General features: G+C 40.8%; 1 protein-coding gene across 1 annotated transcript; it reads left to right on the forward strand.

The window, feature by feature from the left end:
• The first annotated feature begins 4771 nt into the window (after positions 1–4771).
• LOC118787805 (aminopeptidase N-like) lies at positions 4772–17562 on the forward strand. The gene is made up of 20 exons (XM_036543495.1): positions 4772–5373; positions 5834–6009; positions 6787–6896; positions 7385–7511; positions 9778–9932; positions 10018–10131; positions 10728–10871; positions 10985–11050; positions 11537–11602; positions 11777–11952; positions 12303–12379; positions 12726–12859; positions 13255–13310; positions 13396–13543; positions 13947–14038; positions 14283–14393; positions 14921–15088; positions 15374–15514; positions 16747–16828; positions 17316–17562. Exons 1-20 carry the CDS (start codon positions 4772–4774, stop codon positions 17466–17468), a joined length of 2898 nt encoding a protein of 965 aa, XP_036399388.1. The 3' UTR covers positions 17469–17562.
• Positions 17563–18166: the final 604 nt, after the last annotated feature.

The raw sequence follows: 18166 nt of genomic DNA on the forward strand, positions 1-18166 counted from the left end.
AGTATTCTAGATTTTTCTGTTATTTTGCATACTGAAGGTGTTAAATTTTCTAAAAGACAAGACAAGAACCATTTCAAAAGAAACATTTAAGTATTAGATGCAGCAGAGGTGAATGGTGTTTGATGCATGAAGCACAAGTGAAGGTGCTGGTTAAATGTGTAATTTTCCTTTGTAAAGCTGCCCTGGGAAGTGAACCAACCATTTCATGAGGCAGGTTAGACAAACACATTAAGCTTGTTAAAACGGTGGGCATTTATCATTTGTGTTATGTTTTCTTCAACTCGCCTAACTTCTATGTAGTACCTCATATTCTTTATTTGTTCTCTGTTAGATATGGCTTCACAGTTTAACACTCTATTTGCCAGCTTCATGCATGCTTTGGGTCACGTGCAGAGAAATCTAAGTCAGATGTCAAATTACAGGGTGTCTGTGACCACCACTAATGTTTGTGTTTTAATGCTTACCATCAGCTAAAACGCAAATATGATTCATAAACATTCCAGCAAATCTCTACTTTCACTAGAATACATTTCAGTTAATGTTTTAAAATCTGTAAGACTGATTTAATAGCAGAATTGGACTCTGAAATCATTTTGAATGAAACTGATGCAAAAATTTAAAACTATAACCCACAGCTTATCAAAATATTTTTTTAGTGAAATAAAAAAGTGAAACTCTACTATGGTTTTCAATATTTGAAAAGTATCCAGCTAAATTAGAGTTTAAATTTGCTGATATTAAAATCATATTTTAAATAAGAGGTAAATGAACATTATGTAAAGGATATAAGTTGGAAGATATTAAAAAAAACAATATGAAACATTACCACGATGGGACAATAGCCAATTTCCCACAATAGAGCTGGTGTACTGATATTTTTCAAATGCCCTTCATTCTAGAGATAAGACATAGATTGGGTCTTTCAAACCAACTGCTTAGAGAACTGTGTGTGCACTAGTTTGCTCCAGCCTTTGTTCTTGCTTACTCAGTTAGTTCAGTCATGTAATCATTTTGCCACTGCAACACACTTTTGCAAATAACATCTCACAGCTGAATATTGTGTTTTTCTGTATTTTAGTGCTGTGCATTTTATAAATAGAAGAAGTCAGAATATATGTGTACTTAACTAATGAGTTTAACAAATGAAGCCGGGTGTATTGTGTGAAATGAAAACCTATGCATGTAAAAAACTCCAGGACCTCAATTTGACACACCTTAAAGTACAAGGTTTTATCTCACTTGGGGTGGATCCTACTGATCACAAGTCCATTCGATGATGGAGTCGGCTGTGGATCAACAATGCTAACAGCAGCTTTACGCCCCCAATAGATCCCATCAAGCTGGTTTCACTCAAACCAAAAACACCCGCTGCAGAATGGCACGTGTTGTTCTGGCATGCTGACGGTGGCGCCTCGGTTTTAATGGCCTTTTTTTGCTAATGTTAACACAACAGCAGTAGCCCCGAGCAGTAAATCTCCAGGAGAAATTCACAGATCCAACAGAGGGGCCAGTCCAGGTGAAAGCTCATAAGCAGTACAAATTCTTTCTGAAAGAATCCCCTCTGAGAGTTGGAATGCTGCCTTGTCGAGCTTGTTTATTAACCATGACACCTGAATTACAATTCATTCATTTGGCCTGGAGAGACAATTGGTTTAGAAGCTTCTTTTTTTTTTAGATATGATGCCAGTCATATGCTGCATGCTGCACATATCTTGGTTCCCCTCTGATTTGTACATTACTTCCCATTTGAAATGAATTTGTCAGATTCCTCATTCCATGCAACATGTTTCCTCTTCCCCTCCTTTTACCCTGGCACTTCTCAGGAGGATCTGATTCACAGTGTACCCCTCCCTCAAACCAAATAAATAAATACGATATGTCAGTCACACAGGATTAGCTGAAATTGTCAGTTACATGAATGAGGCATATTTGAGTGGTATGCAAGAGGAGAGGGGACACATTTAATCTGAGAGCTGCGGCAATCATTTAAGCGGAGGCTACATTCTTCCGACATTCACATTTCAGCAAAAAGTTCCCCAGTCACTGAAATTAATGGAAATGATTGTGTAAGAACCTGAGGAATGTAACACTCGATTCAATTCATTATTCAAAGTTAAAAACAAAGCACCAGAGCGGTTAGATTGAATGCCACCCGCTTGCTGGGGGAGGATAAGAGTGTTTTTTGGCGCCAATAATTTGCCATTCACGTTTTAATCGAACCAGAACACAGTGATCTCAGTAAATTGTTTGGCGGTACCCCTGGAAAGAGTAACGAGAGACGGGCTGGGGAAACGGCTACCAAGCGACACTTAACTACACAGAGCGTGTGAATCTTCCGACCTGATTCCCGGGCATGACTGTGCCACTTGTTTCAGACACATGCATAAAAATCCAGGATGCAGCAGGTTTAGGGCTCTGGATATTGTCACACCGTGGGGCATGACAGCAGAGGCCCTCGCCATCTTTAACAGTCTGAATGCCCATCTCTTCAGAGGGCATCTCTGGTGTCCTTAGTTATACAGCACTTAAATGGCATCTTTCAGTACTTCAGGTAATGCTATTATTGTACTTTGACACTAGTTGCTGAAGTTTTTCACTTCTGCACATGGTGAGGATTCAGCATGGCACAGGTTGCTGAGGCATTGTGACAGACTGACACATTCTGCCTTTTTTTGCATGCAATGTGGTTCATGTGGCCTCATTACCAGCACTTCTGCCAAATGACTCATAAATGAACGATTAGCTTGTAGAACCATGTCCTTTATCCACTCCGGATGATGTATGCTAATCCACAGATGGCTGCCAAAACCCCTCTCATCTTCACTACGGTGAACGGAGTGTGAATTACAGCAAGGTTTGTTCTCTGTCGTGTTGCATTACCACCCCCACCAATTGTTATGATGGTAAAAACAGGGACTCTGTCTGAGATGTTTAGCTTCCTCCTGTGCGACCGCACCAAGCCGCAGGTCAACAGAGCAGGCCGCACTTGGGGACGTCGTCCGGGCACCCGGGAGCTCGTGCGGATGTTCTCCACCGCGAACACGAGGCAAAGGCCCGACGCGATCAGGCTGCAAACGCGGTATCGCCGTGGGACTCCCATAAAGTAATCCACCAGATGTGGGAGCTGTCTTGTGTATCACAGCCATGCTGGCACTTTGTAAACTCCTGCTGACTTGTTGGAAAAAAAAAAGTAGCGGGCCAAAAAAAACCTCATACAGCCTTTATCTTGCAGCTTTGTGCCTTTACACATCTTCCTCTTGGCTTTCGCTCGGCGGCCTGCTGTGCTTCCCAAATGTCATAATGAATGATCAAAAGGACACCACACCCCAGATCCTGAAAATATGTGCTCTGCACTGTACTGCCAGAAAAACAGTGTAAAAAGCCAGGTTCGAGGCACCGTTTCCATTCAGGTCAACAGGTTTGAATTAGATTTTAAGTGGAGGAAACTGTTCATGATTTAAGTAGGTCTGTCTGTCACTGAATTAACAAGGCCTTTGTTTGTACAGCACCTTCCTACATTTAGAATGAGGTGTTTTACATAGAAGGCTAAAAAAAACAGGAAATGATATTCATAACAGAAATAAGAGGGCATGTCAAAAATACACATATAGACAACTATAAAAATAGTTTATAAAAAATACTACATATATATATATATATATATATATATATATATATATATAATAGTTGCTGTTTTATCCCACACCTACCTCTGGTTCTGATCACCAAGTCAAAGAGGTTATAATTGCAGTGCAATAATAGTTACAGTTATTAGTGATACTGCAGCACACAGTGATAATACCTATGCACAGGGTGGGATTATATTGACTCGAGTTGTAAACTTTGAGTTCATTAGGACTGAAATGACCTAAAGATGACCTAATGTCATCCATAAATGTCATACATTAGCTAGACTGTACCAGCTGTGGTCTGAAATTTAATCAACTTGTAACTACAGCTCACTTTCTGAACCTTTTATTTACATTTTTAGCTGCTTTCTCTGCTACAGTAGCTAGCACCTCTGCTCTTACAGAAAGAATATGCAGAGTTTTAGATTATCATCTTTATGCTTGGTTTGACAAAGGCTTTAGCCCCATCTTCTCCTTTTGTCTGTGTGTCTGCATAGTTTTCTTAATACTGTGTTCTCCTTTAACATTTATGCTGTAAAAAATAAATTGTAAAATGTAATTTGTTCCGCTGGTAATTGCTGTAACGTGGTATTAACTTTTCTGAAATTCCAGAGTTCTTGTATTCACCAAAATTAGTTAGATGTGATTTTTGCACCAGAATTCAATATTTCACAGTTATAAAAGAGTGTAGGATAAGCACAGGGCTTCTTTATGATGTTATTAAATATGTGCTGGTCAAACGAAGAGAGTCAATGGTGCACTGTGAAGCAATGGATTGCATATCTTAAATTATAAATATGCATAAATGTGACTTTTTCCTTTGCTTCATTTTCCCAGATACTATGTGGAATCACCATATTACATACAACATCCGTTACAGTGATTACAGCTAATGGGAAAAGACAAGCAATGTTGCGCTGGTAGGTAAAAAATAAAGATATCATCAGTATTCTTGTATCTGTCTCATCCTCTAGGTTTCTATGACCATTCTCCACAGAGGTAAACAACGTCCCTCTGCGCACCAGAACAGAGTCGTGTTAATTGATGAGTCATTAACGCCGGAGTGAGGAGGGTTAACCAAGGGCATAAATAAAAAGACACCAGCTTGACCTGCTTGCTCTGCACCACAACAGCTGTCAGACATGGGAAAAGGCTTTTACATCAGCAAGAGGTTAGGGCGGATGGCTCTCCTACTCGGTCTGGCTGCCGCGCTGACCATCATCGCTTTGTCGATCGTCTACCACAAAGAGAAAGCTAAAAACGAGGCCAAACCCACAGACGGCGAGCCAGCGACCACCTTCCCCGCCCCAACCCCGTCTCCGACACCCTCCAACGAACCGTGGGACAAGTACAGGCTCCCGGACACCCTAAAGCCCCAGCGCTACAATCTGACCCTGTGGCCGAGGCTTCAGGTGAACGAACACGGCATGTACATCTTCACTGGAAGCTCCAGCGTGGTCTTCACCTGTGTGAAGGACACGGACCTGATCCTCATTCATTCCAACAAGCTGAACCTGACCGCCATCGACGGCCACCACGCCAGACTGACCGGGCTCTCCGGAGCGACCGCGCCGACCATAACGACCACCTGGCTACAGGTGGACACGCAGTTCCTTGTGGTTCAGCTTAACGGCAGACTGGCTGCTGGACGATCCTACCAGTTGGATACAGAGTTTCAAGGGGAGCTGGCTGATGACCTCGGAGGCTTCTACAGGAGCGAATATGAGGAGGATGGGGTTAAGAAGTAAGGCAATATCCTGGAAATGTAAAACTGCTCCTAAATCTGTGTTGCTCTCTGTTTAAAAAAGATCAGTGATGTGCTGATTATCATCATCTACATGAAGTTCTGATTTGTACTTCTTATCTATTGAACCAAATGAAAAAATTCTAATCTTTCAGTCAACGCTATTTGAACAAAAAATTACATTTTCTAAAATTTGATATAATTTTGCCCCCCTCACTTTTATATGTTCTTCATGTTAGATAGAATTATTGAAAGTTTGTGACTGAAATTTTGTTTAACCTTTGGGAATCATACACTCACAATGATTAATCCAGTAACAATCTGAAAATGGTTTTACAAGTGCATTATGTGTCAGAAGGACTTAGCTGGCTAATTGTTATTATGATTCAGAACACTTTCTAACCCTCCTCCCCCCCCAAGGGTTGCTGCTGTTTCCTGTGTTAATATTTAAATCTTTCAGAGTGATTGCCACGACGCAGATGCAGGCAACCGACGCCAGGAAAGCTTTCCCTTGCTTCGATGAGCCGGCGATGAAGGCCGTCTTCCACATCACGCTGATCCATGAGCGTGGCACCATGGCCCTGTCTAACGGCATGGACAAGGGTATGAACACAGAGCACCCCCCGGCCCCCACCTGTCCTCTCTCACTGACACCCAGAGAACCTCTCTCACTGACACACTGACACCCAGAGAACCTCTCTCACTGACACCCAGAGAACCTCTCTCGCATTGGCCACCACCTTACACACTACAGTCACCAGACCTTAGCTGTCAGCTCTTATAATGGAGGCTGCTGCTGACAGCATCTAATTATCTCCACATAATTATCTACAGACAACCTTATGGTAAATTTTAGCTTACTTTTACATCCCGTCACTAGCAGACCCTCTAATCCAGAGGAGGTCCAAAGCAAGCAACAAAACAGCATACAGTAAGGCCAAACCTGGGTGTAAACTCATTCTGTTTTGGAGCATTGCCAAACTGCTGAATATAAATGAAGCTGAGGGGCAAACTCATGTAAATCTGTCCATATACATGTCCTTGCTGTAAACCATAGTAGTAGTAGCATATTTTGTAGCAAAACAACCAAGACCCTCAACCACACAGTTTCTTCTAGCTATGGCTTAGCAGCTACTTCAAAATATCTAACACACAACAATTACCCTATTTGGAACTGCTACCACAACGCAAGCCCGGTTCATTAATGGTGAGGAAACAATGTAATTCATTGCATGGCTCGGTGTAAGAAAACTGACCATGCTGCTAATGCTTTGAAAGGTCCAGTCTTACTACATTGTACGTCCAGTCTTATAACTTTGCATGTCTTTAAACTGTGAAGCTACTGTGTTATTTCAATGCCTCTCCTCTCTTTTCTTCTAGAAACTGTCAACATGACCATAGAAGGCACCCCAGTCACCAGGACCACATTCGAGCCAACTAAGAGAATGTCGACCTACCTATTGGCTTTTATTGTTTGTGATTTCGCCTATATCTCTGCTCCTAAAGGCAACGACGATGTTTTGGTACTTTCTTTAACATTCACCCCATCTGAAGAAACTGATGCGATGTTACATATTGTGTTTCCTATTTTCTTAGCAAGTATTTACGTACTATCCATTTCGTACAGCTGGATGTTTCAGGCAAATCCAATTAAGTGTCTTGCTCAAGGGTACAACAGCAGTGGCCCACCTTGAATTGAACTTGAAACCCCTGGACTGCAAAGCAACCTCCTTAACAAATCAGTCCCACTGTCCTGACATCCACCTCACTGATTCTACAATGCCATCTTCCACCCTGCACATAGTCATAGCTTTGCACATTTTATTTTTAAAGTGTCAGTAAACTTTTCCAAGCATTATCTTGCTTATGACTAATGACTGCTCAGCTGGGAATGGTTTGTTCTGGACACTTCTCTTAAACTGGGGCTGAATGAGTAAAGGTTCTGCCGGTAATTTAAGGGAATCTTTTTTAGTCATGCTGATTGAATGTTTGTCTCTTCTTTTTTTCCCAGATTCGAATCTGGGCTCGTAGAAAAGCCATTGAGCAAGGACAGGGAGGGTATGCCCACAATGTGACAGGACCAATCCTGAAGTTTTACGAAAGCTACTACAATGCCACCTACCCTCTGTCTAAATCAGGTAAGGCTTTAATCAGACACACAACAGATTAAACATGTACTCATTGATATTTTAAGAGGGAAACAAAATAGCAAAATCTTTGCAAGTCTTGAAACTCACTCTACATTTATTTATAATCATTTGACAGATGTTCTTATCTTTAGCGACTTAAAAAAGGTGCATTCACCAGAGTGCAGCTATTAGCGGTACAGTAGCATCATGTGCTGTTAAAGGGTGTACTGCCTTAAACCATTACCATACCACATTCCTATTAACATTGAGCATAAATCAAGCAACCATAAACGCCATGGATTTTTATTGTCACAACGAAAAAAACCACAGTAGCAATATTTATGCACAGCATGATATCCAGTTCTGGGGAAATATGAATCTCACAGAATTGCTGACTAATCACCCTTAAGGGAGGATCTGAAACGAAAATAGAAGAACAGTCCACTCTGTTTCTCCTGACAACAAAACATAGTTTTGTTGAATTTACATTTCACAATTCATCTCTCACCTTTTAAATCATATTCATGCATTCATTCTGATCTTGCAGCAAATCTAATTGTTAAATGATTGACATTTACACTTTCTATGCAGTGTAACCATTTACAATAAGGTAAATACATTAATTTGTTGTATTCTACAACTTTGTATCTTTTATTATTTTTTATTTAACCTGACACAGTTACATTTTTACATGGCCTCTAGCCATTTTTCCACGTCTTTCATTTTTAAGAGTTCCTTTAAAGGGCTAAAATACTGTGCTTTTTACAATATCACGGCACCTTCAAAATTAAATAATATTTTAAAAAAATCTCAGTTTGTGCTGTGCTGGCATTCAGTACTCCTCTTTTTGAGCAGATTATAGGCCTCCTCCTGGGACTACATATCCAAGGATAGATTCATTCCTTATCATACACAGAATGAAAAGGAACAAATGTTCCCTCTTCTCCCATATCGACGAGACATCTTTCTCAAACTCCATCTACATGAGCTCCAACTGCTCCTCTTCTGATATGGGTGCAAAATGGGGAAAAAAGCTCAACTGCCTCATCCCTCCATTTTAAACCAGAGCAGAGTTCTTCCCCCTAAATTCTCTCTGGTTCCCCTGCTGGTCAGAGGATTTCTGGGGGCCACACACCAGGTTGTCCAGGTGTCCAGGTTGAACGTTGATTGAACCAGTTTGGAGGGATGTCTAGTTGAAAAGTTTGCACAATTCTGGACGAGGGCAACCTTTCCTCTCTTTATCCTGAGCAAAACATTCCAGATACACCTGTTTTTATTTCCCGGGAACTGCTGGGGATGACTTATTTTTCCCAGGGGGAACATCTGTAGCACTAACACTCGTTCCTAACCAATCTGAGTGACGTGTACAGGTCTCTCTGGGACATTCTAAAACACTTACCATGGAAAACACTTAACAAGACTCTTAAAAAGGCTTAGCGTACCGCAAGTAACAAATGCTGATAACAAACTTCTCTTACTTGTAGCTTTTAAGGATTGTAAAATTTAACTAAAACAAAGAGGATGCATTCAGAAACAAACCTATTAAATACACAAACATTTTATGCATATACTATGGTAAAAAAGCTGAATATACCAAACATAACAGTTTAAAGTCAAACACTTCGTAGCTGAATTTTTTAACTGGTGCAAATCATGACCGAGATATGAAAGATGTATGCAGAAGAAAATCTCATTAAATACATATTAAGCATTTTAAGAAATACAGAAAGGAAATTTAATACATTTGTCAACTGAATTCTCATTTGCTCATATTTTTTGTGTTAATGAAAAGCTTTACATGCGAGACAATTCAAGTGCATATTTATCCTATTTGAAAGTGTACATTGAAGCCCCTCCCATGTCAAGAGCAAACACCACTTACTATGACTTACTCAATTTTTATTGTCGTTCTTATCTTTATCCTGTTAGTCATTGTTTAAAGTAAAACTGGAGAAAGTTTACAGTCTGCATGTTATTTTTCTTACATTAAGCCTCGTTAAGATAAAAATCTGCTACCAATATCAGATGTCCAGTCTCTCTTTCTCTCTCTTCCGCTTCTCACTGGTTGGTGTGTGATAATTAATAGCTGAGCTAATTAATTCCACCTGTCGACCCCCACTTTAATTTCCAAGACATGTAATGAACCAGTCTACATGGACATGACCCAAACTGTGATGAAAAGAAAGACACGTGCAATGTAATACATGATTTCTGGTGGAAAGCAGCCCTGGTCACAGCCCATTGGCACAGTTCTTATTCTTCCTCTCCCTCCCAGATCAGATTGCGCTGCCTGACTTCAACGCTGGAGCGATGGAGAACTGGGGGCTTATCACATACAGAGAGACGGCCCTGCTCTACGACCCCATCGTGGGCTCGAACGGAAACAAGGAGAGAGTCCTGACTGTCATTTCTCACGAACTGGCCCACATGGTGCGTTGCGTAAGAAGAGTGCCTTTCCTTGCTCCGTTTCCCGTTTTTTTAGGCTGACCGTGTGGTTTTTTTTTTCCCCTTTCAGTGGTTTGGGAACCTTGTGACACTGAGATGGTGGAATGACCTGTGGCTGAATGAGGGCTTTGCCTCTTATGTGGAGTACCTGGGCGCTGACTATGCCGAACCAACATGGAACTTTGTAAGGATTCTCTTCCCCCTCACAGAAAGGAGTTTTAGTGTTTACATCACTGCTTTATGTACTTATAAACCTGTAAAGGCGTAACAATGACGATGACAAAGAAATGCTGCTCAGTTCACACTTGAAGAATTGCTGAATGGTTACCGGACAAACGTCAAATAATGTCACCTTCCAAACAGTAGTGCCTTGCGACTGGACCCTGGTCCTGGCGACCTGAAATAGCTGCAAGCTTTTGTTCTAGCCAGTTGTTCAACCACCTGATTCCACTAATCATTATCTAAACAAAATGCACTTGGCTTCTCTCTGCTGTTCCGAGTGATAGTAGTTTAAAGTGAGCTGCTGGACTGAGGCGCTCCAACACCTGAGCTGAGATGCAATGTGTGTTGTTCTTTTTGACATGGATGTCTAACAAGCCTCCAACATGCTTTTATTTTCAGCCATACAATATAACAATGTTTGTTCATCAGCATTATGCATCTGTTTAGACAGTCATATTGACTCTGGCTGAGGACAGTTCAAAAAGAACAATTTATACAGTGAATGGTGCAGCCTCACCCACATCAGAGACTGACTCGACCTGTGCCGTTGCTTCGCAGAAAGACATGATCATCCTGAGTGATGTTCACACGGTGTTTGGGGTCGACGCCCTGGCCTCATCCCACCCCCTGTCCTCGAAAGAGGAGGACATTAACAGGCCTGAGGAAATCAGCCAGCTGTTTGACTCCATCTCCTACAGCAAGGTAAATTTCCTTCCCACATTACACCACTTCCTGCTACACCACCGATCCAGGGACAGCTGAAGAGAAAACCTTTTTACTATGGAGTGGATGTACATTTCTGTTTCTGTCCATAGGGGGCAGCGGTCCTGAGGATGCTTTCCCAGTTCCTGTCAGAGCCAGTCTTCGTAAAAGGACTCAGTGTGAGCAGAACAGCGCTCCCCGTGTGCTAGCAGGGATATCCTAATGGAAATCATGTTAATGGTTGAGTTTATACAGAGGGGTGGGAGTGTAGCACATTGGTAAGGAGACGGGCTCTTAACCAAAATGTTGCTGGATCGACTCCCTGCTGGGGCACTGCTGTGGTACCCTTAGGCACGGTACCTAGCCCACAATTGCCTCAGTAAATATACTGAGTATATACAGCTGTATAAATGGCTAAATGGATAACATTTATAAAAACTGCAACCTATGTAAGTTGCTCTGGATAAGAGTGTCTGCGAAATGACAATAGCATAATGTAAGTTGCACGTGGAATAGTGGTCCACAGTATCAACTAAGCACTCCATCTAAAATTAGTATTCTTACAAAGCATTCTTATGGCAATCAACATATGCCAACTTTGTTACGCTGTTATTTATGTTTACATTTCTTTTGGGTATGCTAAAATGAAACATCTCTCCCTGCAGACGTATCTGAATGAATTTGCTTACAACAACACAGTGTACACGGACCTTTGGGATCACCTTCAGAATGTAAGCTGCACAGAAATAATAGTGTTTTAACCCAAAGAGATGGCTAATAAAATAGTCTCTGTCAGTATCTTGTGTCAGGAGGTCAATACTGTGTGTCAATCAGTAGCCACCTCTTCTCTAATCTAAAATGAAGGGTAGGAACATCGTGTTGAATTTTTGTGTTGTTGTTGCCAGGCAGTAGACAGCACCCCTGGAGTGAGTCTCCCACACAGCGTGAACGACATCATGAATCGCTGGATCCTGCAGATGGGATTCCCCGTGGTCACCATCGACACTCGCACGGGACAGCTCTCCCAGCAGCACTTCCTCCTGGACCCGGACTCTGTCGTCGACAGGCCGTCCGAATTCAAGTGCGTCTTAGCCAAGCAAATCTGATTGGGGTGGGCAGGACAATTGTTTAGCCATAGGTACCGATCATATTGTCGCAGCGTTCTTTTGATTTAAACACAATTACATTATCTGTTTGCTTATCATATGAGCTTATCCAGGAAATCCATAAAGTTTTGGTTTTAAATATTGTCCAGCTAGATATTTATTGACCTAAGCACTGTATGCATTTGCACAACAAAACTGCAAAGCTCTACTTTGAGGTCCCTTATCGCTATATTGCGCTGCAACACTCAGCAAGAGCAAGTCTAGTTTTTCAAAACAGCAACACTAGAAGTGATTATGTTCTAATGTGATCTATCTCTGGCCACAGTTACGAGTGGTATGTTCCTATTACATGGATGAACTCAGCCATGGAACAGCAACAGTATTGGCTGCTGCAGAAAACAGGTATTCAGATCACTAATAAAACTCACTATTATAGTCAATATGGTCCTGGTAAATAATCATGAAGTGTTTGTGCAGGAAGAGTACTACACATGTGAAGTCATGTCTTTGACCTTAAAATTTATAATTATTGATTACGTTATCAATTAATATCCAGGGAGACTTACAAATTATTCCATTCATACAGCTGGATATTTACTGGCATATATTTACTGACCCAGGATCAGCACCTTGCTTGAGAGTATAATTGCACTGCTTCACCAAGGAAGTGAATGTTAAACTTCCTAGTTACAATTCCTCAACTACCATGGTGCTGTCTGATCAATGCCTTTATTACGCAACCATACAGATAGCCACGAGCCAATGCGAACGACCGGGGCTGACTGGGTTCTGGCCAACCTCAATGTCTCTGGGTACTACAGAGTCAACTATGACACTGACAACTGGGAACGCCTCCTCTACCAGCTGAGTGTTGACCACAAGGTAAAGGCTGCCGCTTTTATGTGGGCCTGCTTAATGCAAGTTCCTTCACCAATTGCTATCTGTTGATTCTTGGAAATCAAAAGGAATACATTTGTCAGATGATAGTGTATGAGAAAGAAAGAATGGTTTATGAAAAAAAGTCATAAACTTAAGAGGAAGAAATGTTCCTATTCCTGTTATTATGTAACTGTTTTTCTGCTACATGCATTTTGTTGTTGACATGTACGGATTAAGTGATTTTTGTATTTGAGCTCATGTGTACATATTTGCGATATTATGAGTCCAATCATTTCAAATGAAAATGTTGTCCTAGTGAGACAGAATGGGACAGTATAACTCCTTTAATAACAGTCCTGTCCCAGTGTGAAGTCAGTGTCTCCCTGCTCTTTGTCAAGGTCATCCCAGTCATCAACAGGGCCCAGCTTGTGGACGACGCTTTCAATCTTGCAAGGTAAGGACTTCACATGAGAGCGGCTGCACTTGCCTCCCACTTGTGCTGTTGAGGTCATATCAATGTTTCGCATATCTTTTCAAAGGGCAAAAATTCTAAACATAACACTAGCTCTGACAACGACCAAGTACCTCTCCCGGGAAAGGGAGTACATGCCATGGGAGTCAGCCATCAACAACTTGGATGATTTCTTCCTGCTGTTCGATCGCACTGAGGTCTACGGTCCAATGCAGGTTAGAGCACATCAGAGCAAGATGTTCAGTTCCAGGTCTCGATGTGTGATTTTTTTAGGCACAGAAGAAAAAGAACCGTGATATAGAGTGAATAAAGATATAGAAAAATATGACTTTACTGGATTTTTGATGTTTCAAAAATGCATACTATCTGATGGACTGTCATGTGGTTGACACTGGTGTTTACAATAAACCGATATTAAGACTCACACTTAAATTGATCTTCATACGGTGGCCGGACATAATTTAATTACATTAAATTAAATTTCAAAAATAATAGTGACTGTGATGTATGGTGGAAGTCTTTTAAGCACTGCTAATCAATCGAGTGTATTCTCAATAGTTCTCATTAGTCAAAGGAATGGCAACTCAAAATAACAATGGTTTTGTGCTTATTTTTCAGGTTTACCTCAAAAAACAAGTCACGCCTCTTTTGGCATACTTCAAGGAGATCACTTCCAACTGGACTAAAGTTCCCTCTGGACACAGCGACCAGTAAGAAAAATCTACCCACATTCTGAAAGGAATATTTTACTCAAAGTACAATGGGTGAATCAAACGCATTGAAAAGTAAAACATTACAGACTCATTGCAGAGTTTACAGGTTGTTGTTAGTGTATTGTTATGCTGAGCATCGTCTCTGCTGTCTGTAGCTAGCAGCTCATCCATTGTGACAGCCTACCATCTTGGCACTGTGTGATTGAAACCAGTTACACAGCCCTGTCTCCTCCCTCTTCAGGTACAATCAGATCAATGCTATTTGGTTAGCCTGCAAAACTGGCGTGGACAGCTGCCAGACATTGACAGCCAACTGGTTCAGGCAGTGGATGCAGGACCCAGATAACAATCCGTGAGTTCAGCATCTGAGAGCTTGCACAGCGTCACCTGCTTCCAGAAACTTACCACAGCTACTAAGACTTTTCTCCTGATTATTGCTGATTACACATCAGATAAATCTTGAAAGTGTGCACTGGGCCACTGGATGTAAAACAGATAGTACCTCAGAGGATAACCTCACAGCATCTTTGGCATTGCCCAGGTGTAGTGTGTGTCAGATTGACTCGCAGTAAAGATCGCTAGGGATTTACAATAATCTTAGTGTGTGTACTAGCCCTTATTCCTAGATGACATACACAACAAAGTTAATTCATTCAGGATCATTTGTTACATAATGGACTTTTTATGCTTTACATGCACAGCTTTATTTGACTGTTACACAATATTAAAAGAGGTTGTGTCAGATGAAAGCTACTGTCTAGGACAGGTTACAGTATGATAAGTGGTGTTTAAAATGGATGCCATTAATGGGACAATCCCAAACAAGCTTCACAATATAATCTCCTAGCCTATGTGAGTGACGAACGCTGTGTTGTCTAGGATTCACCCCAATTTGAAGACAACGGTGTACTGCAGCGCCATCTCAGCTGGAGGCGCTGAAGAGTGGGACTTTGGCTGGGAAATGTTCAAGAACGCCTCCATTGCCTCAGAGGCAGACAAGCTGAGATATGCCCTGGCATGCACCAAGCAGCCCTGGCTGTTGAACAGGTGAGCGTGGCTCAGTTCAGGTGTGTTAACAGCTGCTGGAGCACTCAGGTCATATCCACAGATAACCATCACTAGGAAGTGCAAGGAGTGTCATTGATGATTAATTGAGTGACAACATGTAAATCAAATGATAAACAATGATGAATTTTCACTATTGTTATCGCAAAACTGTTCTACACATTTTGTTTGCTGCATCAGGATAAACTCCTCTCTGTCTGTCATGCAAAATATTTGGATGCCAAAATCATCTTTATTCTGGGGGGCGGGGATGGGGATTAAATCTAGGTACCTGGAATACACCTTGGATGCAAATAAAATTCGAAAACAGGACGCCACCTCCACCATTGTGTACATCGCCAGAAATGTGGTGGGGCAGTCTCTGGCCTGGGATTTTGTCAGAGGAAAATGGGAGTACTTATTTAAACAGTAAGTTGGACCCATTATGATTAACATGGATCTGCTCTGCCTGTTAATAAACAAAAACATGAACTGAAACTAAACATGCTCTGATGATGAAAAATGTCTTATGATCCAATCAACCCTTATTAGCTCTTATCATGTAATTCCGTCACCCTGAATACCAGGTACACTGTATTATAACTAGGTATACTGTATTACTTATATTCAAAACAAGAAAAGGTTCATTTTAAACTAAAAAAAGACATCTTCACACTTGGGGCTAAGTTACTGAGAAACTCACTGCCAGAGTCCACCTCTGCAATGGTTAAATGTAGACAACTCTTGTTTATGTCTTGAATTAAAATGGTTTATAACTTGCCTGTTGTTTGCAGTTGATATTGTAATGGAAAAAAAAAATACTTTTAAACTCAACTTTGTAAAGGAAACAAATAGCAGGGAGGATGTGTGCATGCTGAAACGGAGCAGGCTTGTACCAAGTCAAGAAGTGAGGCCTGAACTGAAGCGTTCCCTTTATTATCTTAAACTTTGTTATTTATGGTAAACGGGAAAAGCAATTCCCTTTTGCAACCTTTGACACAGAGAGCCAACTCTGCAATTCTGCTGATCTCATCTGTGGTTCATGGTCTCGTTTGAGGAGTGGCTAAGATTTTCTGTAATTCTAATTTGTAAAATGTGAGCACCATTTCCTTACTAAACCTGGTTCCAATTATCTAAACCTCAAAAACAACCAAGACATATATCCGGACGGTTCCCTCCGTTTTTGCCAAGGTTGCATTAACAAGTATCCTAATTAATTGCTTTATTTCTTGGGGAGTTTTGAGGAAATCAAGATATTTTGTACTTTTGGGTAAAGGTACTGACCCTTAAAGCAACTCTGAATGCTTGATGCCACTATGACATTCAAAGAAATATTGTAGTAGACTAAAAAGACTAAAAACTTATCTAAAAAGTTATCTTCACTGAGGAATAATGTTAGTGTTGGTGTTCTTAGGCTTGAGAGGAATGTTTTTCTATGTCTCTGACAAAATATGTACAATGAATTTAAGATGCCAATTTGTGCTCTTTTAGCCCCCAATACACAGGGGAAATTGACCAAAGAGGGCAGAGTCTTCAACTGACATTCCATATTTGTGCAAAATCTACAATGTACCCCTTGAGATGCTGTGGTCATTGCAACATTCTCTCCCATTGTTTTGTTTTTATTAATGTTTTTTGTCCTCGTCTTTCCTAACTCTTAGATATGGAAGGGGGTCTTTCTCATTCTCAAACCTCATCAGTGGAGTGACCAAGAGGTTCTCAACAGAGTTTGAACTCAAACAGGTAAACTGAACAAGATTTGTAAGCGGTTTGTCCCATAGCAAACAAAAAAGATATAATCAGCTTGCTCTGTAACTCATAAACTGACACCAGGCATCTGTTGATTCATACAAAAGTTCCTAAAAAATTCCCTTTGACTAACTGCAGAGAAGCATTATGACTAATGAGCATAGCTTATATGCTAGCTGAGTTTGTAGTTCTATTTACGCCAGTTAGCACCAAACACAATGTGCGTACAGGGTGTGTCATGCTGTGACATAGTAGTGTCTGCAGGTAGCAGTACACTGGGGCTTTGCAAACTGGTCTGGACCTTTTACTAACATGTTGATGCATTGCTTGCTGAGTTCTGCAGCTGCTGAACTCACAACATTGTGTGATTGATGAAAAAATGTGACATGATTAAAGTTATTATCCGAAAGGAAGGAAAAACCACAATGTGGTAGGATGGAATCTGGGCCTTAAGTCTCATTTTGTTGTTGTTCTTCCCCAGCTCCAGCAGTTTAAGAAGGACAATGAGGATATTGGGTTTGGCTCAGGAACCCTTGCAGTGGAGCAGGCCATCGAGAGGACAACAGCCAACATCAAATGGGTGTCAGAGAACAAGGAGCAAGTGCTGAACTGGTTCATCAGCGAATCACAATGAAGAGCCTTCAAGACCTCAGGAAATCACAATGTATGCTGGAGCAGACATCCGCAGCAAAAATATACCTTGAATTATTTCAATATTAGTGGACCGACATGGCACCCCTTTTTATGCACTGATGGTTTGACGGGCCAGTTAACCCACTGTGATACCATGCAAAACCAAAAAGCCTGTATTTGTGTTTCAGTCTTTTATAGTCTGTTGAAAGGGAACTTTTAGCAATCACCCAAATTGATTCTTACTCTAACCTTTATGATATTTTTAATCATACATTAAAATATTCATTTCTGTTTCTCAACTTGTTCTTTTTTCAAATACTGTTTATCACTGATCATACAAATTGATAACTAGAATTGATTATAATAATCGCTATGCTTGCTTATTACCCACTGTTAATATTTGTAAATATAAATCCTAAATTTCTGCTAAATAAATTATGATTTTTTAAAGACACTGGAGTTTATTTTAATACATTGAAAAAGAAAATAAACATTTGTGAAATATGAAATTTTGATGTTATGAATCTTTTTCACACATCGCTCATAACCAATATAACTGCAGCACTGTCACAGGTTTTAATGTGTAAAAAGTATAGTGTATTGAGATGATTTCATAGAGACAGCAGACATGCCCACAAGAGGAATGGGCAACCCTCTATATACTGGGTGTAGTTTAGAGTGCCCTGTTCTGATCACCAG

Source organism: Megalops cyprinoides, chromosome 13, assembly GCF_013368585.1.
Source record: "Megalops cyprinoides isolate fMegCyp1 chromosome 13, fMegCyp1.pri, whole genome shotgun sequence".
NCBI classification, from domain to species: domain Eukaryota; kingdom Metazoa; phylum Chordata; class Actinopteri; order Elopiformes; family Megalopidae; genus Megalops; species Megalops cyprinoides.

What these genes read in the sequence shown, in the direction of transcription:
- LOC118787805 (XM_036543495.1), top strand. Translation starts at nt 4,772, where the DNA reads ATGGGAAAAGGCTTTTACATCAGCAAGAGGTTAGGGCGGATGGCTCTC. An exon ending in GAGGAGGATGGGGTTAAGAA is followed by an intron (nt 5,374 to 5,833) that starts GTAAGGCAATAT and finishes TAAATCTTTCAG; the next exon opens with AGTGATTGCCACGACGCAGA. An exon ending in TTGGCTGCTGCAGAAAACAG is followed by an intron (nt 12,380 to 12,725) that starts GTATTCAGATCA and finishes GCAACCATACAG; the next exon opens with ATAGCCACGAGCCAATGCGA.